The sequence below is a fragment of the Heterocephalus glaber genome, unplaced genomic scaffold, assembly GCF_053883595.1.
Source record: "Heterocephalus glaber isolate CG9 unplaced genomic scaffold, H.glaber_assembly_v1.0 deba00001571, whole genome shotgun sequence".
Lineage (NCBI taxonomy): Eukaryota > Metazoa > Chordata > Mammalia > Rodentia > Bathyergidae > Heterocephalus > Heterocephalus glaber.
Window position 1 is genome coordinate 171,785 of NW_028258356.1, and position 26,000 is coordinate 197,784.

Genomic DNA, 26,000 nt, shown 5'->3' on the forward strand with positions numbered 1-26,000 from the left:
TAAAGAAAATGTAGGTTTTTTTATAAAATGGAGTACTACTCAGCCATAAAGAACAAGAAACTAGTGGCATTTATAGCTAAATGAATGCACATTGAGGCCATACTCTTAAGTGAAATAAATAGAACACACGTGTAAATACCGAATAGTTCCTCTAGTGTGAAAGTGTAAATAAGGACTAAAAGGTATAATAATAATAATGTGAAATAGGAAGAAAAGGTGCAAAGGGGAAGGGGAAGTGGGAGGGGTAAGGGAAAAGAAAGAAGGGAATGGAATTAATGTGAGAAAAAGAAAAAATGGAAACAAAGTCTTTGTGGATAGGGAGGAGTGGAGGGGTTCAAGGAGAGGGCAGGGGAATGGGGGAAAAATAAGAACCAAGATGGATTATGTAAAGGTGCAAATTTCCAATGATGAATGTCATTATATTGTATACCTTAAATGTACTGATAAAATTAATTTTAAAAAAAGAAAGTACTAAAATGCTCCTCTACTTACGATAGAGTTATGTCTGATAAACCCACTGTAACTTGAAAATATCAAAAGTCCAAAACACATTTAACACAACTAACTACCAAGTGTTGTTGCTCAGCAACACAGTGCACTGGAGCATATCTGTTGTGGCAGCTCACTGGGAGCTGCTGCTCACTGCTGCTGACCAGCATCACAAGAGAAAGTACAGCATATTGACAGCTGGGAAAAGATCCAAACTCGAAATCTAAAGTACAGTTTCTACTGAATGGGTATTGTTTTCACACCACTGCAAAGTCAAAAGAATCATGAATGGAACAAACATGAGTCAGGGACTCTCTGTACCTCATTAGCATCTCTAGAACACCCCACTTTCTTTCTCTAGTTCAAGCCCTTAGGCTTCATCATCCCTCCTCTAAACAACAACCTCCAAAGCAACCTCATTGACTACAGTGTCTTACACCCTTCCCATCCACCTGCTTTATAGACAATATTTTTAGATTCTAAATCTACTTATAATATCCTCCCTCTTAAACCTGCAAATTATTTTCCATTGTTTTCAGGATAGAGTCTAGAACTCCACCATCTGATCCCTGCTTCCTTCTTCACACTCCCACAGCCTGGTGCACTGCCCCAGCACCCTCCCACAAACACACACTCATCTTAGACTGTATTCCACAGGTATACCAAATGACACACAGATCCACTGACACTACTCCTCATGTCACACCTCTACTCCTTTGCACATATTAATGTCTGGGCCCAAAACATCCTTCTCCATCAGGAGAAGGAGGAGAAGGAGAAGGTGAAGGAGAAGGAGAAGGAGATGGAAGAGAAGAGGGAGAAGCCCAAGTTCCTGGGGAAGATTCAGTTCAGAAGTCTTTTTCTCCAGGAAACATTTCCTGACTCCATCTCTCTGTCCAATCCCTGCCTCCAACACCTAAAATTTATTCCTTTGTGTATTCACTGCACCCTGTACAGATTTTTGTGATTATAAAATTTACCTTATTTATGTCTATTTCACTCAACATTTATGTTTCTCTTACACAGATACCTTGTCTAAACTGCTATCTATTATTTCCCTAGCACTTAGTCTCCACAGTTGCCAACAGGTTGCAGGCATTTGTAAATAGAAGGAAGAAGGAAGGGAGGGAGGGAGGAGGAAGAAAAAGTAAATAATGTGAAAAAATAAAGTTGAAAACGTACAAGAACTAATTTTGAAAAGTGCCTTGTATATCTTGCAGAGGAATCTGGATTTTATCTTAAGGACAATTGGAGTCTTCTAAGTAGTGTTATAAAAAAAAAAATGGGTAATTGGATTTTTGGAAGGTTGGCCTGATAGCAGTACAATGGATGAATTGAAAGTGGGAGCAAATGAGCCTAGAGAGCCAGAAAACCACTGCAGCAATGCAGGAGGAAGATGAAGAAGAGGTGGAGAGAAGGAAATTGATTCAAGAGATGCTTATCGAGTTGAACAATGAGAACTTTATTGATCAGTAGAAATGGGGATTTCCAGATTTCTGCCTTGACTCATTGGTGCCAATCACTGATTAGAGAAATAAGAACAAGGAGGTGGTTTGGGAAAGGAAGTGGCACAAGAGCACTTTGTTTTCTTCTCACTGTGTGCTTCACAGCTCTACGTTCTTCTCAAGCTTCACAGCAGAGAAACTCAGAAGTCTCTCTTTGGGGAAAAAAGCAGTCAGCAGGCACTGTCTCTCCCGCTCCCTCTCCCTGCAGACTAACTTGTCCGAATCTTCCTCCTCCCAGCCTGGTTGGTCAGGGGGTCCCCTGAGGCCCCCAAACTCTGTGTTCCAGGTCCTCAGCCCTCAGAGAGAACCTCCTCCTATACCTGGCACCTCTGCCTCTCCACTCTTCCCACAGAATAGGTTTTTGTTTGTTTTGTTTGTGTTTGTATTTTTTAAGTATTTTGTTTATTTTTTATTGGTACATGTTTGGAGTACTGAGTGATTACATTTGTTGGGGGAGTTGGTGCATGCATATAACACCTCTTAATGTTTTTATTCCCTTCCCCCTCACTCCCTCCTCCTTGCATCTCTCGGTCCCCTTCCCTTTTGCTAAAGTTCTATCTCTTTGTTTCTTATTATCTATCTTTTGTTTTGCTGTTTAACTTATTTATACTTTGGGTTTCTCATATAAGAGAAATTGTGCAATATTTAGGTTTGTGTGTCCAATTTATTTCATTTAAACTTCTGGTCTCAAGGTATATCCATTTTCCTACAAATAAATCAAATTTATCTTCTTTATTGCAGAGCAGTACTCCACTGTATAAAGATACTTACTACCTTTTCTTTCCTTTACAGAGTCTACAAAAAAAATGTATACCCACTTCAGCAGTTCACCATACAAATAAATGCCTGGAAACTAATGGCCACCACTTTGAGCACCTCTTATAATTGTAGAGGCCAAAGGTAACTTGTATTAATCTCATGATGTCTCAATAAATTTAGTATTAAAATATTTACACAAATTTTTCTTTTACTGATATATACATTTTTTGGCAGACTCTGTATTTTGCTCTTTATTTATGCTTTGGTTTTCTCATGTGAGAGAAATTATGCAGTAAGCTTGTGTATCTGATTTATTTCCCTTAGCATTATATTTTCAAGATATATTCATTTCCCTACAAATGGTTCAAATTCATCTTTCTTTATACCAGAGTAGTACTCCATTATGTATAAATACTACACTTTTAATCCCTTCATCTGTTGACAGACATATGGGCTGCTTCCAAAACTTGACTATTATAAATTACATTATAATTGCTATAAACAATGTTATGCATGTATCACTGTCATATGATATCTTTAACTCTTTTGAGAAGATAACTAGAATGGGAGTAGCTGCGTCAAATGGAATTTCTGGTTTTAGTTTTTGAAGAATCTCCATACTGATGTCCATAATGGCTGTACTAGTTTACATTCTCACTGAAAATGTAAGAGGGTTCCTTTTCCCCTGCAGCCTCCCCAGCATTTGTTATTATTTAATTTCTTGATGTTTGCTATTCTTTCTAGAGGAAGATGAAATCTCAGTGTTGTTTTTATTTGCATTTCTCCACTGACCAGAGATGTTGAATATTTTTTCATGTATATATGGGCCATTCGTATTTCTTCTTCTGTGAAGTGTCTTTTCATTTCACTTGCCCATTATTTGATTGCATCTTATATTTTGGTGGCCTAATTTTTTGAGTTCTTTGTATATTCTAGATACTAGTCTTCTCCAAGGAGTAGCTGAAAAGAATTTTTCCATTCTGTAGCTTGCCTTTTCACTCTGTTCATTGTTTCCTTTGTTGTTCAGAAGCCTTTTAATTTTATATGATCCCATTTGTGATTCTTGGTGTTATTTCTTGTGCAGTTAGGGCTCTGTTCAAAAAGTTTTTGTGTATGCCTTTGACTTCAAAAGTTTACTTACCTTATATTCCAGCAAATTAAGTGTTTCTATTTTAATATTTAAATCTTTGATCCATTTTTATTTTAGTTTGGTACATGGTGAGAGATGTGGGTCTAGCTGCAATCTTCTGCATGTGGATAACCTGTTCTCCCATCACCATTTACTGAAGGGGCTATCTTTCTTCCTGCATATGATGTCAACTCCTTTGACAAAGATCAGTGGCTGGGGTTTCTCCTGTGTCCTCTGTTCTGTTCCACTGATCTACATGTCTGTTTTTGTGCCAGCATCATGCTGTTTCTGTCACTGTGTCTTTGTAATATAACTTGATGTTATGGTATGTGTCTAGATGTCCCCCCAAAGCCTCATGCAATCGCAGGGCTTTTTTAGAGGTGGCTGAATCTATCATGTATGGTTCTGGAATTAAAGGTATGCAATTACTAAATCAGTCCACTGATTGGTTTGGCACTGCCCTAATCCCAGTAGTCTGGATAAGATAAAAGGGGCAGAAAGACATTGTTGAGGTCCCCTTATTGCTTTGCTACCTTCTGGCCACCATAAACTCTCTCTCCTCTGCCAAGCCACCTGCCTTGGAGCCAGCTGATTATGGACTGAAACCTCTACAATCCCTGAGCTAAATAAATTTTTCTTCCTTTAACTTTGGGTGTCAGGTATTTTGTCTCAGCAATGAAAAAAGTAACTTACAAAAGTAAAAAGTAACTTGAAATCTTGGATTGTGATGCCTCTTGCTTTGCTCTTATTATCCAGGATTGCTTTTGCGATTCTGAATCTCTTCAAGTTCCATAGCTGTTTTAGAAGTGGTTTTTTTCCCTAGTACTGTGAGGAATGCTATTGGTATTTTGACTAGGATTGCATTAAATCTGCTTATCAGTTTTGGAAATATGATCATTTTTATAATATTGATTCTGCCTATCCAGGAACAGGGGATGTCTTTCCATTTTCTGCTGTCCTCTTCAATCTCCTTTTTCAGAGCTCTGTAGTTTCCATTGTAGAGATCTTTCAGTTCCTTGGTTAAATAAATTCCTATGAATTTAGTTTTTTGATGTTATTGTAAATGATGTTATTGTCCTAATTTCTTTCTTGGTATGTTCATCATTGGTGCACAGGAACACTATTGATTTCTGTGTGTTGACTGAATTTGGTTATTAATTGTAGAAGTCTTTTGGTAGAATTTTTTGCATCTTCAATATAAAGGATTGTGTCATCTGTAAATAATGATAATTTGACTTCTTCCTTTTCTATACATATCCATTGTATCTCTTTTTCTTACCTCACTGTTCTGGCTAATGTTTCCAGTAGTATATTAAACAGGAGAAGTAATAATGGGCATCCTTGTCTTGTTCCTGATTTTATAGGGAAAGCTTCCAGCTTTTCCCCATTTAATATGATGTTGGCCTTTGGTTTGTCATATATTGTTTTCATCAGGTTGAGGTAAGGTCCCTTTATACCTATTTTCTTCAGGGTTTTTATCATGAAGGGGCATTGAATTTTGTTAAAAGCTTTTTCTGCATTTATTGATATGATCATGTGATAATTTATCTTTGCTTCTGTTTATGAGGTGTATTACATTTATTGATTTGCATATGTTGAACCATTCTTGCATCCCTGGGATTTGTTGCATTCTATTTGTCAACATCTTGCTGAGGATTTTTGCATCTATGTTCATTAAGGAGATTGGCCTGTAGTTTTCTTTTGTAATTGGGTTTTGGAATCAGAGTGATGCTGGCTACCATTGGAAGTACTCCTTCCCTTTCAATTTCATTAAAGAGTTTGAGGAGTATTGGTATTATAACCTCCCTGAAGGTCTTGCAGAATTCACCAGTAAATCTATCAGGTCCTGGGCTTTTCTTAGTTGGTAGGTTTTTTATTACTGCCTCAATTTCACTGATTATTCTTGGATTATTCAGCATTTTCATCTTCTTGGTTCAATTTTGGTAATTCATATCCCACAGAAGTGTTTAAATGTTTTTCACCTTAAGAACCTCCTAACCAGATGTGGGAGGCTGAGGCAGGTGTATCTCAAGGTCAAGCCCAGGCTAGGCAACTAAGCAACTTAGCAAGACTCTGTGTCAAAATTAAAAATAAAAAGAGGGCTTGGTTTGTAGTTCAGGGTGAAGGCCCCAGAATCACAAAAGAAAAAGAAAAAAAAGAAAAGAAAAGCTTTCTTCTACCTATTGCTTATTTCTTGCTTCTCTTTAGCAAAGTGTCTTTTAGGTATATACATACTATTGACTTCAGATAATATTTGCAATAGATTATCATTGTTAAAAATGCACAAAAAGGGACAGGCATGGTGACACATACCTATAATCCCAGCACTCAGGAAGCTGAGGCAGAAGGATTGCCATGAGTTCGAGGACAGCCTGGGCTACATAGTGAGTTTAAGGCCAGCTTGAATTACAGAGAAAGACATTGTCTCAGAAAAAATGCAAAAAATACATAACAGTATGGTGAAATTACTATGAAGAACTTGCTAATAAATTGTTGTATCTCTTTTTAGTAAATTTTTCTGCACATGTACATGTATGCATAAAAGTCTATTTTATAAATGCTGCTTCATTTCAGATTACAGTGGCACCTTGATTCATGAACACTTCTGTTTGTGAACAATTTGGTTCACAAACAGAAGCATTTGGCAAAATTTTGTTTTTTGTTTTTTGTCTTTTTTTTTTGGTACCAGGGATCGAACTTGGGTCCTTGAGGTTGCAAGGCAGGCGGCGGAACCACTGGGCTAAATCCCCATCCCTGACAAAACTTTTCGTTTGAAGACTCTGCATTGGACGACAAACATGACTGTGACCACTCTCCTGCACAAACACGAACATGGCCATCTTTTCCAGAATCATGGGATAAATTAAGTTCATGAACCAAGGTACCACTTTATATCATAAGTATGTTACTATATTATTTTTCTAATTCCATTAACATAATGTCACAAGAATATGCAATCTATTTTCTGACTATGCCACAATTTGTTGAATCATCCCTTGCTATTGGATTTTTAAATTTTTCTAATATTTTGTTAAGATAAAGACCATTATGTAGAACACCTTTACTTGCATTTCAAATTATTTGCTTCAGACAAATTTCTAAAAGTGGGACCCTTGTGTCAGAGAATATGATCATCTTTAAGGTTTTTAATACATATTCCCAAATTACTTTCCAGAAATACTGTACCAAAATACATTCCCTTTCATTCTGCATTCTCTAAGTTAATTAGCACTTAAAAAAAAAGAAAAAGAATTTTTTTCATCTAATGATCAAAAGTGATATTTGATTGTTTTATCCTGCACTTCTTTGATTAAAAGTGAAGTTAGGAGTTAGGGGTGTAACTTATACATAGAGCACTTCCCTAGCTGAGTTCAATCCCTAGCACCACCACCACCACCAAAAAAAAAAAAGTAAAAGCAAATTTGAAAATGGGTGTGGTGGCACACGCCTGTGTCCCAGAACTTGGGAGGTGGAGGCAGGAGGATTGCCAAGAGTTCGAGGCCAGCCTGGGCTACATAGTGAGCTCAAGTCCAGCCTGAATTGCATAGTAAGACCCTATTTCAAAAAACTAAAAACAACAACAACACAAAAAAGTGAACTTGACATTTTTCATATATATTAGCCATTACTATTTTCTCTTTGGTGATTTATATATTCATGACTTTTGCCCACTTAACAATTGGGCTCTTGATAATTTTCTTATTTATAGGTTCTTTATATTTGAAAGTTATTAAATCTGTCAAACTTATGAAAAATATTTTCCCCTATTGATTTGTCATTTAAGTTTATTTAGGAGCTTAGATGTTTGTGGAAGAGGAAGGTCATGTTGAGGCATTTTTTTATTTTTATATACTCAAATCTTTCAATAATTTCCTTTGAGTTTTCTTCTGTTGCTATTATATTTTTTTAAAAGTCCTTTTCTGTTCAGCCAACAAGTGATTATTCATCCACAGTATTATATTGTCAGCATTGTTCTCAACTTCTGGCTGTAAAACAAAAACAAAAACGCTCATTCTCTGGAACTCTATTGGCCAGTAAGGGAGACAGGCAAATACACAAATAAACATAAACACATAAAGACTGTTCATCCTAATTAATAAAGGTTCATGACTAGGTCATGGGGCCAAATTTGCCTAAAGCAGCTCATCTTCTGGTTTTATCGTCATTTATTAATTTTGATTCATTTAACACATGCATAACATTGTGCTGTTTCTAGAAATATATGAAGTAGAAAATGATAGCCCATCGTACTAATCAGTCCCTTCTTCCTGGCTCTGGTGGTTTTAAAAACAATGACTCATAAAGTATTTCCCAGGCAACCATCCTTCCAGTCTTCCCACAAGTCTGAAAGTGTTGGCTTGCTGCAATTTCATCTAAGAAATTCTACCTCATTTTTAATTTTATTAGCATGCTTACTGGTTTGCTGCTTTTTAGAAAATACCTCAAAAGGAAATATCTACATTATATGACGATAAACATGAAATAGAAATCCTCAGGTATAATAGCCATGGTTGTTCATAAATGGCCATTAGCAAAGGTTTCCTGACATTAATCAGCCCAGCTGATGTGGCAATCATTTGTTAAGGGAGTCTTCATAAAATACTTTGCTTGAGAGCAATGAGAAATGCTGACTTTCAGACAATGCTGACAGGATTATAAAATTGACACAATCTTTCCATAGGATCAGTTTTCAATATCAGGAGACTTATAGATGTTTATTCTCTTTTATGCAATAATTCCATTTCTGGAAATCTATTTTTAAAGGTTATTTAAAGAAATAACCAGAGATTTATGTACACAGGTGATCACTACAATGATATGTATTATGGCAAATACTCAAAACAGCCTCAAAAATAAGAAAATCATTAGGTTACAGTGTTAGTTACTTTTCTGTCATTGTTGAGACAAATTACCCAACATCCAAAGGTAAAGGGAGAAAGATTTATTTAGCTTAAATTCAAGGAGGTTTCAGTCAGTAATCGGCTGGCTCCAAGACAAGGTGGCTAGGGGCAACAGTTCATGGCAGCAGAAAACAGCAAAGCAACAAAAGGAAAGTAACTTACGCAGAAATTTGATACAAGAGAAGTCGGGTCATTGCTGTGACATTACCTGGCTATGTGGCTTAAGAGCTTTCTGAACTGGCTTCTGGGAAGGGGAAGAGTTAAAAGGGAGCTCCAGTGAAGCTGTGGACTGCCAAGATAGAGCAGAGGAGAGCTTCATTGCTGAGAAAGAACAGAATAGAAAAGATGGCTTGAGGGCATCGCAAGAAGCAGCAGGATTCTACTTTTTGCAGCTTCAAAATTGCAAAAGTGAAAGACTTTGCTTTGAGAAGAGAGCCCCAGAGCACCATGATCTAGAATGGTGGCAGCCTAGAGAATTTGCTTCTCAGAACTGGATTCAGATTACTCAGTGATCTAGGCACTCGATCCCTACAGCCAAGAGAGAGGGAAGACTGGCTATTACTGCTCCAGCTGGCAGCAGACCTTGGCATCATCCACATGGCACTGGTTTTAGGTGAGTGCAGAATGCAAAAGTTGTGAGGTCAGGAAGGCTTCAACCCAGATTTCAGAAGAAGGCCTGGGAGGCCAGGCAGTGTGCCCCTGAGAGGGCAGTGTGTGAAGCTGTGAGTGTGAAGCCAAAGGTGCAGTGGAGACCCCAGAAGTTTGGAGAAGCCAGGAACATAGATCGTAGATCGTCTGAGGAAAGCTGCAAGGAGGGAGCAGAGCTGGCCCGAGACAGAAGCCTTAGGAACTACAACCACCAGAAGTGCCGTGCCATAGGGGCAGAGCCACCCAAGCTCTTTGGAGTTCGCAGCTTGCCACAGATCTTTGAGGTTGCTGCAAGTGGAACTGTGGGATTTAATGTTTCCCTTGCTGGATTTTGGACTTACTTTGTTCCTCTTCCTTTGTATCTCACTGTTTGTAACTTTTGGAATGGAAATGTCTATCTTGTACCATTGAATGTTGGAAGTGTTTAACTTTCATTTATACACGGGCTTGCAGCTAAGAGCTTTCCTTAAATCTCAGGAGACTTTGGATTTGAACTTTTCAGTAATGCAGAAACTGTTAGGACTTTAGCAACTCTTAGAGATGGACTAAATGCCTTTTACATAAAGGAATGTACATGCGTCTTGGCGGGGTGGAATGTTATAGCTTGTGTTTAGATGTCCTCCTAAAGCCTCATGGGAATGAGATGGGGCTATTTTGGAGGAGGCTGAATCTAGAGTGTGTGATGCTGGGATGAAGGACATGTGATTACTAAACCCCTACACATGAGTGATTGGTTTGGCACCACCTTAATCCCAGTAGCCTGAAAAAAGAGGGCAGAAATAGTCAGTTGAGGACCCCTCTCTTCTTACTTTTGCTGCTTCCACCCCTGTGAACTGTTTCTCCTCTGCCATGCCACCCTGCCTTGGAGCCAGCCATGCACTGAAACCTCTATGAACTGTGAGCCAAATGAACCTTTCTCCCTTTAACTTTGGGTGTTCAGTGTTTTGTCTCAGCAATGACAGAAAAGTAACCAACACAATGAGTCACTGGTGGGGCTATACTACAGGCTATTAAGCCATTAAAAATCATGTTTTTAAATATTTCTTATGTTTAATGATATTAGAATGTGCTTCCTGTATAGCATTAATATTTTAAAATCATGTTACAAAGGATATGTACTACTGATTGCAAGTTAGGTATATATTACACCAAAAAAGACTTGGAGAAAACATACACAATGTGATTACAGGTTTTCTTCACATTCTGGATTTTTAAATTTTTCTACAGTACATGAAGTTCTATGAGGAAGGAGTTATTTTTATAAGTGTTTTCTCTGTGAAGTAAAAGACCAGTCCTCATGACTGACTATGACTTGGTCTAGTGTTTCAGACCTGACTCAAGAAACTGGGTGATGTTCAGAGGTACAAAGCCTACTGGAAGCTTCCATGGAAAGGGTGTGAAGACATGCTTCACCCTTTACTTAAGAGAGGAACCAAACATGTTCCATATTCACCCACATCCCACTCAGTCCTCACAACCTTCTCCATAAAGACACCTTCATTCCATAGGAGAAAAAAACACTTTGACTGCCTACCACATGACAGCTAATTTCATATGCATTATGTTTTTTAGGTGCTGGGCATTGCATCATCTAGAGCTTTACACATGTTAAACATACCCTATACTACTGAGAGATGCCCCAGTCCCTCACATACATAATCTTATGTGATCCTCACAGAACTCTGACACAATGAGTTTGAATGCATTGACAACTTATACAAAGTTACAGAAGTATGTAGAGCCAAGATTTGAAATCAAGTCAAGAGTGCATTACATTCTGGGGCCAAGGATTTAGTTCAATGATTCCACCACCTGCCTCGCAAGCACAAGGTCCCGAGTTCAATCGCCAGTACCAAAAAAAAAAAAAAGAGTGCATTAGATTCTGTACCCCATTAGTAGGTACAATTATTATGTGCCAACTAACACTAATCCTGACTCTAAGACCCAGTCCAAAAATGGGCATCTGAAATGAACAGACACTCCTCAAATGAAGGAATAGAAACAGCAAATAAATATATTAAAAAATGTTCAGCAACACTGGTCATTCAAGAGATGCAAATTAAAACAATGCTAAATTCTATCTCTCCAGAAAGGATGGTAAATATCAAGAAATCAACCAATACCTAATGCTGGAAGGGCTGTAGGGAAAAAGAAACACTTCTCCACTGTTGGTGGGAGTGTAGACTGGTGCAACCACGGTGGAAATCAGTGTGGAGATTCCTCAAAAAAACTAAAACTATGGCAAGTTGAAACCCAATTTTGCCAGCACCATTTATTAAAGAAGATATCTTTCTTCCAGTGAGGGTGTTTTGGCTCCTTTGTCGAAGATGAGGTGGCTGAGTGTGTCTGGAGTTGTTTCTAATCAGTTTCACTGATCCTCAGGTCTCTTTGCCAGTACCATGCTGTTTTTATCACAGTAGCTTTGTAGTATAGTTCAAGTTGGGGATTGTGATGCCCCCTACCTTGTCTTTGTTGCCTAGAATTGCTTTTGCTATTATAAGTCTTTTCTTGTTCCAAGTGAATTTTTGGATTGTTTTCTCAAGGTCCGTGAAGTATGCTGCTGGAATTTCAAATGGGATTACATTGAATCTATATAACACTTTTGGAAATATGGCTATTTTCACTATGTTGGTTCTTCCTACCCAGGAGCAAGGGATGTCTTTCCATTTTCTGATACCCTGTTTGATCTCTTTTTTCAGAGTGCTATAGTTTTCAGAGTAGAGGTCTCTGATTTCTTTTGTTAGGTTGATACCTTGGTATTTCAGTTTTTTGGATGCTATTGTGAAGGGAGTTGTTTCTCCAGTCCCTCTTTCAGTGAGTCTGTTATTTGTGTACAGGAAAGCTATTGGTTTTTGTGCGTTGACCTTGTATCCAGATATTCAACTGAATTTGGTTATTAAGTCTAGAAGACTTTTGGTGGAGTTCTTGGGGTCTTCTATATAGAGTATCATGTCACCTGCAAATAATGGCAGTGTAACTTGTTCATTTCCTATTCCTTTTATTTCCTTTTATTTCTTTGTCTTGTCTAAAGATTAAAACTAGACCTATATCTCCCACTATGCACTAAACTAAAATCTAAATGGATTAAAGGGATCCCAGGCTTGTAGGGCAGAGAAGCTGAGCCGGTCCCAGAACCTGGAAGGAAGCTCCCCTGCTGCTATCCCAAGCTCCTAGGGCAGAAAAGGTGAGCCATGTGGGCACCAGAAGCACCCCCTCCCGTGGAAATGAGAAGACACGTAAACAAGTCTCAAAAACAGACTTCTGGATCACCTACAGCAACCCCAAAGGGAAATGAGATAGAACAATCTGATACTCAACCACCTGGACTCCCTGAACTGGCAACAAAGGAGGATCTGGGAAAAATGAAATCAGAAATAATGACTCAGATAACACCAAAGATTTTGCTCATGGTGCAAGACATGATTAATAAATCTAGAGAGGACACAGATAAAAAAATAGAGGATTTGAGGAACATGATGGAATCCCAACATAGGAAACAAATGGAATCCATAAAACAGATACAAACAGATTTCCAAGAGATTAAAAACTCCATCGAAAGTCTGCGCAGCAGAATAAACCAATGTGAGGAGAGAATTTCACATATAGAAGATAAGATTGCAATTAGTGAGGAGGAAAAGAAAAATTGCTTTAAAATTGTAAGGGAACATGAGAAATCAATCCAGCAGCTGCTAGACAATGCAAAGAAGAATAACATAAGACGGATTGGAGTCAATGAAGAAAGAGAAGACAGTGCAGATGACATAAAAAAACTCTTCACAGAAGTGATGGCAGAAAACTTCCCAAGGAGGGGAAAAGAACTTGACATACAGATAAGTGATGCATATAGGACTCCAGCCAGCCTTAATCAAAAAAAAATTTACACATAGGCATATAATAGTTAGGATTCCAGAAATCCAACAGAAGAACAAACTTCTACAAGCAGTGAGAGAAAAGGAACAAATCACATACAAAGGAAAGCCCATCAGAATCACAGCAGACTTTTCAATGCAAACCCGCAAGGCAAGAAGAGTTTGGAGTGATGTATTTCAAGCCCTACCTAAAGGAAAACAGCCTCCAACCCAGACGGATGTACCCTGCAAAACTATCTTTCAAAATTGATGGAGAAATAAAATATTTTTATGAGAAAGAGCACCTCAGGAACATCATGAATACCAAACTGGCACTCCAAAAAATTTTAGACAATACCCTAGGAAAAGACAATGAGGATCACAACCCCAGGAAACCCAGCAGAATGAATCCATTGGGCGTGACAAATTAAACACAAAGGGGGAGAATCCAACAAAAAGAAAAAGTCATGACAAGGCTTTTAAAACTTTTAACTTCATCTCCCTAATGAGTGTATAATTCAATCTTATTATTGTACTGATTAGTATTTTCCTGATTCTAGAGTTGCACACCATTCCTTGTGCTATACTGGCTATTTATCATCTTCTTATGTCTACATTTTAATTGGGTTGTCTATAAATGAGTTCTAAGAATTCTTTATATATTCTGCTCATAGGTTATATGCATTGTAAATATGGTCTGTTTAAGGACTACTTTTCATTTTAATGATGTCATTTAAAGTTCTAAATTTTGATGGAATCTCATTTATCAATTTTTTTCTTTTATACATCATATTTTTTTGTATCCTAGGTAGTTCTTGCCTACCCTGAATTCATAAATATTTTCCTTTATAATTTCTTCTTAAAGTTTTATACTTTTAGGCTTTCTTATTTAGGTTCATAGATCCCTTCAAGTTATTTTCATGTATGGAAAAAAAGGGTTGAGGTTAATTTTTTATATACAGATACCAGGTGTTCTAGTGCCATTTGCTGAAGACACTATCTCCTCCTCGGCTCTTGAATTGAGTTTATATTCTAATAGTCTTTCAAAACTCAGTGGACCATATATGTGTGGTTCTATTTCTAGATTCTCTGTTTTATTCCAATGATCTATATGTCTTTCCTTACACCAACACTGCCTTGATTACTGTAGCTTTAGAAGAAGTCTTAAAATTAGGTACTAAACGTCTTCCAATACTGTTTTTGTTTTTGTTTTTGGCTTTTCTGGGTCCTTTGTACTCCTACATAACTTTTAAATTTCAATATCCAATTCTTCATTTATAAGAAGTATACACAGACCTGAATTTTTATATATACCTTGTGTTTTCTAATCCTGCTAAAGTCGAGTACAAGTTCTAGGGGCTCCTAGAGATTTCTTAGTATTTTCTCTGTAGATGATCATTTCATCTACATATAAAGATTTTGTTTCTGCCTCGCCAATCCTATCCTAGTTGTGTCATTTTATTGCCAGACTATTTTGGTGAGGGCTAGGTTTCAAAGTTTAATGGACAGATAAAGAGTAAGCATATCTGCCCTTGTTCCCCACCTTAAGGAGAAAGCATTGTATCTTCTCCATTTATATAAGGCATTGTTGCTGGAAGTATGGAGTACATGTCTTTAATCTTTTGAGAAGGTTCTGTTCTACTTCTAGGCTCCTGATAGCTTTTACCATGAACAGCTTGGAATTTAGTCCAATACTTTTTCTCCAACTAGTGACAAGATCATATGGCTTTTTCCTTTCCTCTGTTTAAATGATGACTTTTGGGGGTGGATCTTCCAATGCTGAACCAACTGTCATCCCTATAACAAAACCACTTTCTACATCCTGCCAGATCTGACTTCTAATAGTTTGTTTTGTTAAACAAATTTCTATCTATGTTCATACTTTTTTCTTCTATTATCTTTATCTAGTTTTAGGATTAGCACAATGTTGAGTTCCTAAAATGAGGGGAGAAGTGTTCCTTCTTTTTTCTGCTTTAATTGTTTGATATAATTTATCAGTTAAAATGTTTATGAGCCTGCTGTTGTCATATAGGTAGGTTTTCAAGCTAGGAATATACTTTCTTTAATAGGTGCTATTCAAATTTTATATTTCCTCCAGAGGTAGTTTCATTCATTTGTCTTCCAAGGTACTTCTTAGAAGTTGTCAAATTTATTTCAAAAAAGATTTTTGTAATATGCTTTCTATATCCTTTTAAATTCTGTAAAATCTGTGGTAATGTCTCCTAGATCTTAATATTGTAATTTAAAAAATGTATAACTGATATTGTGTAACAGGAAGAAAAGGTCTAAAAGACCAGGGGAATTGGGAGGGGTAGGGAAAGGGAAAAAAGGGAAAGGAAAAAATATGAAAAGAGGAAAAAAATGGAAACAAGGTCTTTGCAAATAGGGAAGGGTGGAGGGGGTGAAGGGAGGGCAAGAGAAGGGGAAAAAAAATAAGAACCAAGATACTCATGTAAAGGTACAAGATCCCAATGATTAATGTAACTGTATTTTATACCGAAAATGTACCAATAAACTTAATGGGAAAAAAAAGAAAAAAATAAATGGATTAAAGATCTAAATATTAAAATAAAAACACTAAACTGGCTGGAAGAGAGGTTATATGGAACTCTTGAAGATAAGAAAAGATTTCATGGAAAAAAACTTCAGTTGCACATGAACTAGCACAAAGAATCAGCAAGTGGGATCTCTTATTAAAAAGCTTCTGCACAGCAAGAGAAACCACCAACAGTGTGAAGAGACAACCCACAGTATGGGAAAAAAAATGTACCAGCTATTCCTCAGACAAAGGTCTACTATCTCAAATCTATAAAGAGCTTAAAAAATTGGACTTCTCAAATTTAAAGACCCAACCCAAAAATGGGCATCTGAAATGAACAGACATTTCTCAGACAAAGAAGTAGAAATAGCAAATAAATACATGAAAAAATGTTCAACATCACTGGTCATTCGAGAGATGCAGATGAAAACAACACTGAGATTCCACCCCACCCCAGAAAGAATGGCTGCTATCATGAAATCAACCAATAACAAATACTGGCAGGGCTGTGGGGAAAGAGGAACCCTGCTCCACTGCTGGTGGGAGTGCAGACTGGTGCAATCACAGTGGAAATCAGTATGGAGATACCTCAAAGAACTAGGACTGGAAGTTCCATTTGACCCAGCTATTCCCCTGCTGGGTATTTTCTCCAAAGAATTGAAAGAATCATACCACAGTCATATATGTGCACCCATGTTCATAGCAGCACAGTTTGTAATAGCTAAAACTTGGAAGCAGCCCAAATGCCCATCACCTAGAGACTGGATAAAGATGTGGGGTTTTTTTGAGAAACCATAGTCATTTATAGCTAAATGGATGCACATTGAGGCCATCCTCTTAAGTGAAATAAATAGGACACACATGTGTAAATACGGAATCGTTTCTCTAGTGTGAGAAACTGCAAGTGTAAATAAGGACTAAAAGGTATAATAGATAATGTGAAGTAGGAAGAAAAGGGGCAAAGGGGAAGGGGAAGTGGGAGGGGTAAGGAAAGGAAAGAAGGGAATGGAATTAAATGAAAAAACAGATACAAAGTCTTTGTAAATAATACGGTGTTGAATTCTATTTGCTAATATTTTGTTGAGGATTTCTGTATTCGTGTTTAGCAGGGATGGGGTGTGTGTGTGTGTGTGTGTGTGTGTGTGTGTGTGTGTGTGTGTGTTTTATGTATACCTGGCTTTGTTATCAAGGTGATATTAGCCTCATTACAAAGAATTTTAAAGTGTTCTTTTCTATATTTTGAAAGAGTTTAAGTATTGGTACAAATTTGTCAACTCACTGAGCCATTTGAATAATAGGTATTCTGAATTATCATATAATCAAATTTATCATTTGTTTTGTCTTCTTTAATAAATTGTTCTCTCATTCAGGTAGAAAAAGAGCTCAGCTGTCTTAAGTATGTGTATATAATATGTATATTAGATTATATATAGTCAAAATATGCATAGTCAAAGAAGTGTCTATTATTTCAATTATACATAAACTTGGAGAAGTGAAACATTCATATTTTGCACTGATTTGCTACATATATAATGAATATATATTTTGCCACATATTTATTTAAGCTTCTGCTACCCATTATCAACAAAACAAAAAATAAATTTCAAACTGTTCCATGCAGAAAAATACACAATTCTCAAACAACATGCCTTCCTTAACATTTTTTTTTTTTTTTGGTACCAGGGATCGAACTTGGGACCTTGTGCTTGCACGGCAGGCACCGGAACCACTGAGCTAAATCCCTGGCCCCCTTAACATTTTTAAGATAATTTTTATTTTTTAATTGGGGTTACAGATTATATTGTTAAATTTGTCTTTCCAGCTTCACTTTTTTTTTCTTTTTTTGTACCAGGATCAAACTCAGAACCTTGCACTTGCCAGGCAGGCATGGCACCACTGAGCTAAATCCTGGGTCCATTCAGCTTCACTTCTTTATATCATTTCCCAGGCCTCTAGTAGGTTTATCTTCACTGGGAATTCTCTGGTACTCAACAACCCTCCCCTATCCCCCATATTTCTTGCCACACCAAAGAAATCAATCCAGCTCATCTCCTTTAATCCTAAACTAAAATGGGTTTCAAATTTTGGTTCAACATTTGCCAGTTACAGTTTTTTAAGACCAGCTCAGTTTTACTTTGACCATTTTCTCTAAATTCCCCCTATTAGTGATGTTTTAATATGTTCTGAGTTATTTCACACTTCTCCAGTTATAGTTTTGTGTTTGCTCTCATTGGCTTTATTTCTTCCTATTTACATTCTAAGTTTCTCAGGAAATATGATCATTTCATTTTCTCCTCTTCTACCACCCCAGATGCTTTGTTAAATGTTATATATGTGAGTACCCAGTAAATAACTGTCTTCAGTTTACTTGTATTCACCAACAAACACAGATTCTCAGGAAAACCAACAAAACAAAATTGAAAAGAGAACAAGTGGACATCACACTGAATTAGCCTATAAACCTCATCTTCTTTTTTTTTCCTTTATTGGTTCTTTTAAGCTGAAGAAAATAAGTTTGGTAGATCTTCCAGCTTTTCTAGGAATTGCAAACTTCCTGGCCAATTTCAGAATGCTTCAGTGTTTTCAACTGTAATTTAATATTTATTGAAAATATTATGAAAGCTCAAATTACACTGGTTTAGTTCTTATGCGAAAAAATAAACTTAGCACGGTTCAACAATATCTCCCATGTATTAATTCATCCCTATAGCTTTTGAACATGTCATACTTTTAAAACTTTATCTAATCTAAAAGATTTTACACATAAGAATTTCTATTTATTGAAAATATGACTTTACTTAAATTATTTAACCACTTTTACTTGAGGCTTCATCTGCCCTACAGGGAAAATAATACACTGTTCACCTGGATTGTTGGGAAGAGCTTATGAGAAAATATGCGTGACAGCATATCATAAACTCTGATGAAATATGCAAACACAGTAGACCCCTCCTTATCATCTAGGAAAACATTGCAAGACCCCCAGTGAATGCCTGAAACATGGGTAACACTGAAACCTAGTTATGCAGCATTGTCACATAGTACCAGAGTAAGTCTTCCTTCCAAGTTTTATGCCCTGATGCTTCCCTTGCATCAGTAACCTTGCACTTTGGGGCATTAAGTAGAGCAGGGGTTACCTGAACACAAGTGCTACAATACTGTGACAGTCAATCTGATAACCAAGACAGCTACTAAGTAACTAATGGGTGGGTAGCATATACACTATGGATATGCTAGACAAAAGGATAATTCATATCCTGTGTGGCTCAGAGGAGAATAGGAACGAGCTCAGAATATTGTGAAATTTACACTCTATGAAGTTTTTATTTCTGGAATTTGCCAATTAATATTTTCATAACATGACCATATGTAAATGAGAACTTGGAAAGTGAAACCATGGAAAAGGAGGGACTACTATATGTGATTGCTATTTAAGATACAAGGATCTCCATATGCTTACCCAGTCATGAGTTTTAATATCTCTAATATTTGCAAAGCTGACACATATGCTACCAGTAGTAAGTAATGGTCACTGATCTTCATAGGGACAATTTCCATCTCCTCACTTCCTGTTGGCATTATTGAATGATAATCACTACATGTCATATGGTCTGTAATAAACAGGCCTATTTAATAAACAGTCCTTGTAGTATAAGACTATCCCCTCAGGGATAATAAAACATCTCTATTCAATTAAGGTCATAACAGTCTGAAGGGTACAGATAAAGCCCATTCCAACTATCCAAATTAAACTATGTTCCTTAAACACATCCTTACCTACACTTGAACCAAAAATATATCTCCTATATTTTCTCCAAAAATTTTCTAAAATGTTACAAGCTTCACTTTTCATAGTAGGTCTTTAATCCTTCTAGAATTAAAACCTTTAGTGTAGGGGGCCAGGGATTTAGCTCAGTGGTGCTGCATCTGCCTCGCAAACACAAGGTCCTAAGTTTGATCCCCAGTACAAAAAAACCCCATAAAACTTTAGTGTAGGAGGCAATTCTCCTATCAGTGTGGATAAGCAGCTGTTCCAATGACAATGCCTTGAATAATTTGTCCTGTCCCACTCATTATAACTGTTATCTATGTATTTCTACATGTATTTTTTCTATTTTTGATTTTCTGTTTTGTTCCATATATGCATTTGTATACTCTAAAAACAATACAGTATTATTTTAGTTATCTTAAGTTTACAATAAGCATTGGCACCTAGCAGTACAGGTCCTGCAAATTCTTCAAAGTTAGTCTAATTTTTGTGATGTCTAATGAACTTCAGAATCAGCATGATAAGTTCTATAAAAAGTACTGAATTTATACACTAATTTAGAGAAATGGACATCTTTATAATATTAAATCTTCTCTTCATGAAATAGTAAATATTTCCATTTATTCAGAACTTTAATGTCATTTGGTAACTTTCTATTTCTTCCACAAGTTATTAGATTTTGTTAGATTTATTCAAAGATAACTTATAGTTTTACTGCTATTATGAATTACATATTTTCCATTAATTTTTTACCAATATAGGGATGCTATTTTATCCAGTGAACTCAATCCATTCTTATTCAAGATTCTCCATAGGTAACTATATCCTTTGCAAATTTTTAAAAAAAGGATTTTATCTTCCTCTCCAATGTCTTACTTCTTTTCCTTATCTTACTGTGTTTGCTATGGCTGCTGGTGTAGAATAGAAGTAGTGACAGAGGTCTCTTAGATGTCTTCTTAATTTTAATAAGAATGCCCCCCAATTTTTAATCACTACAGTGTGATGTTAAATCATTATCAAGTTTTTAAGCTTTCCTTTTCCAAGTGTGTGTGTGTGTGTGTGTGTGTGTGTACAGGTGTAAAAACAAGTTTTGAATTTTACCAAATGTGCTTTTAGCACCTACTGAGAAGATCATATGGTAACCAAGAAAGCAGGTAACAGAGATGTTACTGTATATCTTTATACCTGTTAAATTTTGTACTAGAACTTTTTGTTCCAGTAATAGAGTAGGCTAGATAACTGGAAAAAACAGATAAAATATTAATAAAATCTTAAAAGCATTAAAGGAATGTTAAGCAGAAATTTTTAGCCCAAAATTGTAATGAAGATGGGAACCCAGATGTGAGTGGAACACTGGGCCAAACCTGGCCAATCCATGGCCTTAGAAGATGTGGGAAAGATAAAGCCCAGAACTGCTTGGGGAATGTAATAGGGTACTCAGATCAAAAAGGACTGGTGTAAGTACGAACCCTTGCTCTAAGGATGAATCAAAGACAAACTCCACTTTTGCCTCCAAGGAACTTCAAGAAAAGGCACCTGAGAAGAAGTCTCCTGCAAGGCTGTAATGATGACAAGCCAACCAGCCCTCTTGAGGACTTATATCCCAAATGCACATAAACTGGATGATCCAAGAAAAAGTCAAGGACTAGTTGTGTTCCCAGACACACAGCCAAAATCAACACTGGAAGAACCCAGAAACATTTCAGGTTCACAAATAATTTTTCAGAGAAAGTGAGTACCTTATAATCATTAAAGAGACAAAGTACTAGAGCAAGGAGCAGAAAGCAGAAAAAAACTGAAAAATATCTGGCACTAGAATTATCAGACAGATTATGAAATAACTATTTCCGGTACTCTATTAGATAAAGGCAAAGCTTGAAAATAAATCCAGATAAAAAGAAACTGAAGAATGACCATGCAGATTTTTTAAAGGATTCAAATAGAAAATCAAAAACTGACAATAATTATAATTTAAAACTAAATGGATGGTTTTAACAGCATATTACCACAGCTAGAGAAAGAAAAAATTGAAATGGAGAATAAGCCAGAAAAACTTGTCTAGAAGGAAACAGAGAGAAGCAGAGATATAAAACAAAGAGGCACAGAAGCTAGGTTGAAAAGATAACATGCCTCTAATTATACTTCCAGAAGTGAAAAAGAATGAACATGAGGCAGGATTTAAGGAGATAATAGCTGAGAATTTTCCAAAATGATGAAAAACACCAATCACAAATTTTGAAAAGTCTAATGAATCCCAAGCAGGGTGAATTTTGAATTTTGTAAATTTATTATCGATTTGAAAAAAAAAAAATTTAAATAGCTTTTTTAAAAAATTAACCAAAAGTGGTCCCTCCACCTGCCTCGCAAGCACAAGCTCCTGAGTTCGTTCCCCGGTACAAAAATAAATTAACCAAATGAGGAGAGAAGGTTAGGAAACAAATCAAGAAGAATGTTATACATCATGTGAGTTTTTTGATTAAATTTACTTTTGTGAGTTAACTTGTACATCGGGAAGTATACCTGATATATGGGAGGACCAGGGATTTAGCTCAGTGGTGTCGCCACCTGCCTCGCAAGCTCAAGGTCCCAAGTTTGAACCCTGGTACAAAAAAAAAAAGAAAAAAATATATAAATATATGGACTCTCGTGATTTAAAAAAGTACCCAATTGGGCTGGGGATTTAGCTCAGTGGTTTCACTGCCTGCTGCACAAGCGCAAGGACCCGAGTTCGATCCCCGGAACCAAAAAAAAAAAAAAAGTGAACCTCAATGAATCTTTGACTTCTAGAGGAATAGTGGAATGGTAAACAACAACAACAACTCAGCCTCTGTGCGATTCAGAACCCAGAAACTGGAAAATAACAACTTGGGGAAGACAAAAAAAGGGGTGGGGGTATAAATCCCTGGAAACCAGGAAGGATCTGACAGGAAAGTTAAAACCCACAGAGAAACTGAAGAAATAGAATACAACGCGGAAAAGGGAAGGGACGATCTGAACTTTCTCCCTAGCTCCCAGCTTGTGTGCATGGCTCAAGAGAAAGGAAGACCAAATCTACAGAAACAAAGTGAAAGCAGAGGATTGCAGAGGGCTTTAGGGGAAAACACAGTGGTGGAACAGAGCACCAGATGCTGTGACTGCAGATGCTGCAATAGCTATTATGTGATTCCAATCCAAGCACCCACCACAAGCCCAGGAGAGACTGCTTGGTCAGATGCCATTCCGGGGGGGGGGGGGGGTTGATTGTTTGAACACAAGACTCAGTGCAGCCACGGGACAGTTTCAGTTCAGGACTCCCAGTGTTACACTTCCACAGCCGCAGGAGACTATCGTGGTCAGGGAGCCATAGTCAGGCTGGCAAGAGACCCCTGAGGGGTTTAACCTGAAGAACACAGGCCTCATACCCACATCCAGAAGCCAAGCTCAGCCTAAACTGCTCTGGATTGGAAAGTCTTAGAATCGGTGCCCTCACGTTAATCCCACTGCCTGCTAGTGCCTGCATCCAGCACAGATCTGGGATATGACCGCCTTATCTGCCAGCATGAGCAGGGACTTGTTTTGACTTGGACATTGCCCCAAAATTTCAGATAACAGAAGAAAATCGTATGTTCTGAATCACAGAGAAAGTTCTTTTTTTTTAATTTGGTTGTATTAGGTTTTTGTATTTTTTCTGTTGTTTATGTTTTTGTTTCTGTTAGTGTGTGCATCGTTTTTTACTTTGTTTTATTTTGGTTTTGTTTTTCTCTTTTTCTCTTCTTTCCGCCTCACTTCTTCAACAGTTTACTGAGGTTTGCAGAATTTTTCTGTCTTTCCTTGCTTCTTACCTCTTTATTCTTCTTTTTTCTTTCTTTAATTTTTCCTCTTCTCCCTTTTAATTTTTCTACTGTTAATTTCTTCTCTCTTATTTTTACTCTCTATATAATTACTTTCTTATTTCTTCCTCTTTTTTGTTATCAACTATTTCTTGTCAGTTTTTTTCTCTTACCTTTACCAATTATATAAGTATCCTTCTATGACCCAATAAGATCCTTTGTACCACTTCTCTTTCTTCCTTTTCATACACAGAATTTAAGGTTTCAAAGTTTTTCCTTGCATTCCTCCACTCCCAAACCCTGTATCTTCCATGGTACAACAATAAAGCTTTGTTAATCTTTCAATGGTCAGTTTTGTAAAATTACTGTCGAGTTCTTTCTACCATTAGTGGAGACATAGTTGTCCCACTTAGTACCTATTAGGTGTAAGTCAATACCTGGGTTGTCTTAATGTTTACATCATAATTTTGAGTTTTTTCTAAGATTAAGGGTAGTACATAATTGATTTTTATGGTATGTAATATCCAATTTGTCTTGAATGGTACCACTGTAACTGACTCATTTGATATTAACAATGTTACATAACTGTCACTATTTCTCTATTAGCCAACACTTAGATAACCCTTGTGACATTAGCAGTACTAGAGTATATTCTCAAAGAACTAGGTTATTGGGCCAACTAAAATGTATTCCCCTCCCAAATTAACCAAGGTGGTCAGATCTTAAGGCTGTGGCAAAAGATTAGAGTTAGCCATTCCCAAAGTACATCACTGAAAAGCAACTAAAGAGATCTCTGTACTGGCAACAAAGTCTTTAAAATGTAACCATCCACAAACTTCAACACAAAACAAAATAAACAAACAAAACAATAGGAACATGAGAAGACAAGGCAACAAAATGCCTCCCAAAACTCCCAATCTCCCCAAAGTCATCCAGGGGCACTGAGGGGCAGAAAAGCATAAGTCACACCCCCAAATTACTGGAAGGAATGATAGTGGAGGTTAGAGATCAAACAGGTACCTAGCAGAATCACAGAAGATATAATTAAACAGATCATGGAAGTAATCAGAAAGATACAGAAGCTTCCAGAAAACACTAATAAAAAGCTAGATGCACTAAACAAAATTATACAAAACATGAATGACCAGTTTACCAAAAAATTAGAGTCCATGAAAAGGTTTCAATCAGAAACCCAGGAGATTAAAATTCATATTGAGGGGCCAGGGATTTAGCTCAGTGGTTCCGCCACCTGCCTTGCAACCACAAGAACCCAAGTTTGATCCCCGATACCAAAAAAAAAAAAAAAATCATATTGAAAGTATAGGCAATAGAAGCAATCAATGTGAGGACAGAATTTCAGACTAGAAGACAATAATGTGTTCAAGGACCAACTATCAAAGACCCCTTGAAAATAACAGAACATGAAAAATGGATTCAACAGCTACCAGATGACACAAATAAAACTACTCTAAGAATACAGTAGTACCTTGGTTCACAAACTTAATTCATTCCACAATTCTGGAAAAGATGGTTATGTTTGTGATCTTGTGGAAAAGATGGCCACAGTTATGTCCATAACCTGATTTAGAGTTTGTCAACAAAAATAAGATTTTTGCCAAATGCTTGATTGTAAAACAAATTGTTCACAAACAAAAGCATTCATGAACTGAGGTATCACTGTAATGGAATAAGTGAAAAAATAGGAAGAAAACACAAATAGAATAAAAAATCTGTTCACAAAAATAATGGTAGGTAACTTCCCAAATATAAGGAAAGAAATAAACATACAGCTAAGGGGGGCATATAGAATCCCAAAAGAAAATTCTCCATGCCACATTGTACTCAAAGTACTGGAAGTCCATACCAGGACAAAATCTTTTTTTGTTTATTTTTTGGTTTTTGTTTTCTTGAGACAGAGTCTTGCTATATAGTTCAGGCTTGTGCCACCACACTCAGCAAATGATATTAAAATCCATTACAGAAAGGCAATCTCATTAAAAAGTAAACACCATAGAATTATAGCAGACAAACCTTAAAGTCCAAGAAGGCTTGAAGTGTTTCAAGCCCTAAACAATAACAACTTCAAACTCCAACTTATGTATCCTATAAAACTTTCCTTCAAAATTGAAGAAATAAGGCATTTCCATGACAAGGAGCACCTCAAGAAATTCACGACCATAAAACCAGCATTACAAAAATTCTCAAGGATAACCCAGGAAGAGACAATGAAACCAACAATGTCAAAAAAGAATGAATACACCTGGTAGGATGAGTAGCTAAGCAAAAGGAAAAAAAAAAAAATGAAATCAGCAACAGGAAAACAATCCAATGACAAGAATAAGTCAATACCTCTCAGTAATAACTCTCAATGTGAACAATCTCAATTGTCCAATCAAAAGACACAGACTGGCAGAATGGATCAAGAAATAAAACCCAGGGTGAAGGGCGCACAGGTAATGGGGAAAAAAATAAGAACCAAGATATATCATGTACAGGTACAAACACCCAATGATAAATATAAACGAACTGTATACCTAAAATGTATCAATAAAAATGTACCAATAAAAAAGAAATGAAACCCAATGATACGTAGTATACTAGAAA

General features: G+C 36.7%; 1 protein-coding gene across 6 annotated transcripts in view; it reads right to left on the bottom strand.

The window, feature by feature from the left end:
* The window catches only part of LOC147823637 (uncharacterized), a 121,549-nt gene that overhangs the window by 25,843 nt on the left and 69,706 nt on the right, over positions 1–26,000 (bottom strand). For 3 of the 6 annotated variants that reach the window (XR_015443448.1, XR_015443449.1, XM_087192402.1), the window contains exon 3: positions 7,650–7,868. The exons of the other annotated variants lie outside the window; for them this stretch is intronic. Coding sequence is in view for 1 of the 3 variants with exons in the window: in XM_087192402.1 (XP_087048528.1) it covers positions 7,838–7,868 (31 nt within the window). In the remaining 2 variants the exon portion in view is untranslated. Of the gene's footprint in view, positions 1–7,649; positions 7,869–26,000 lie in introns of those variants that run through there. 6 annotated transcript variants of the gene reach the window in all.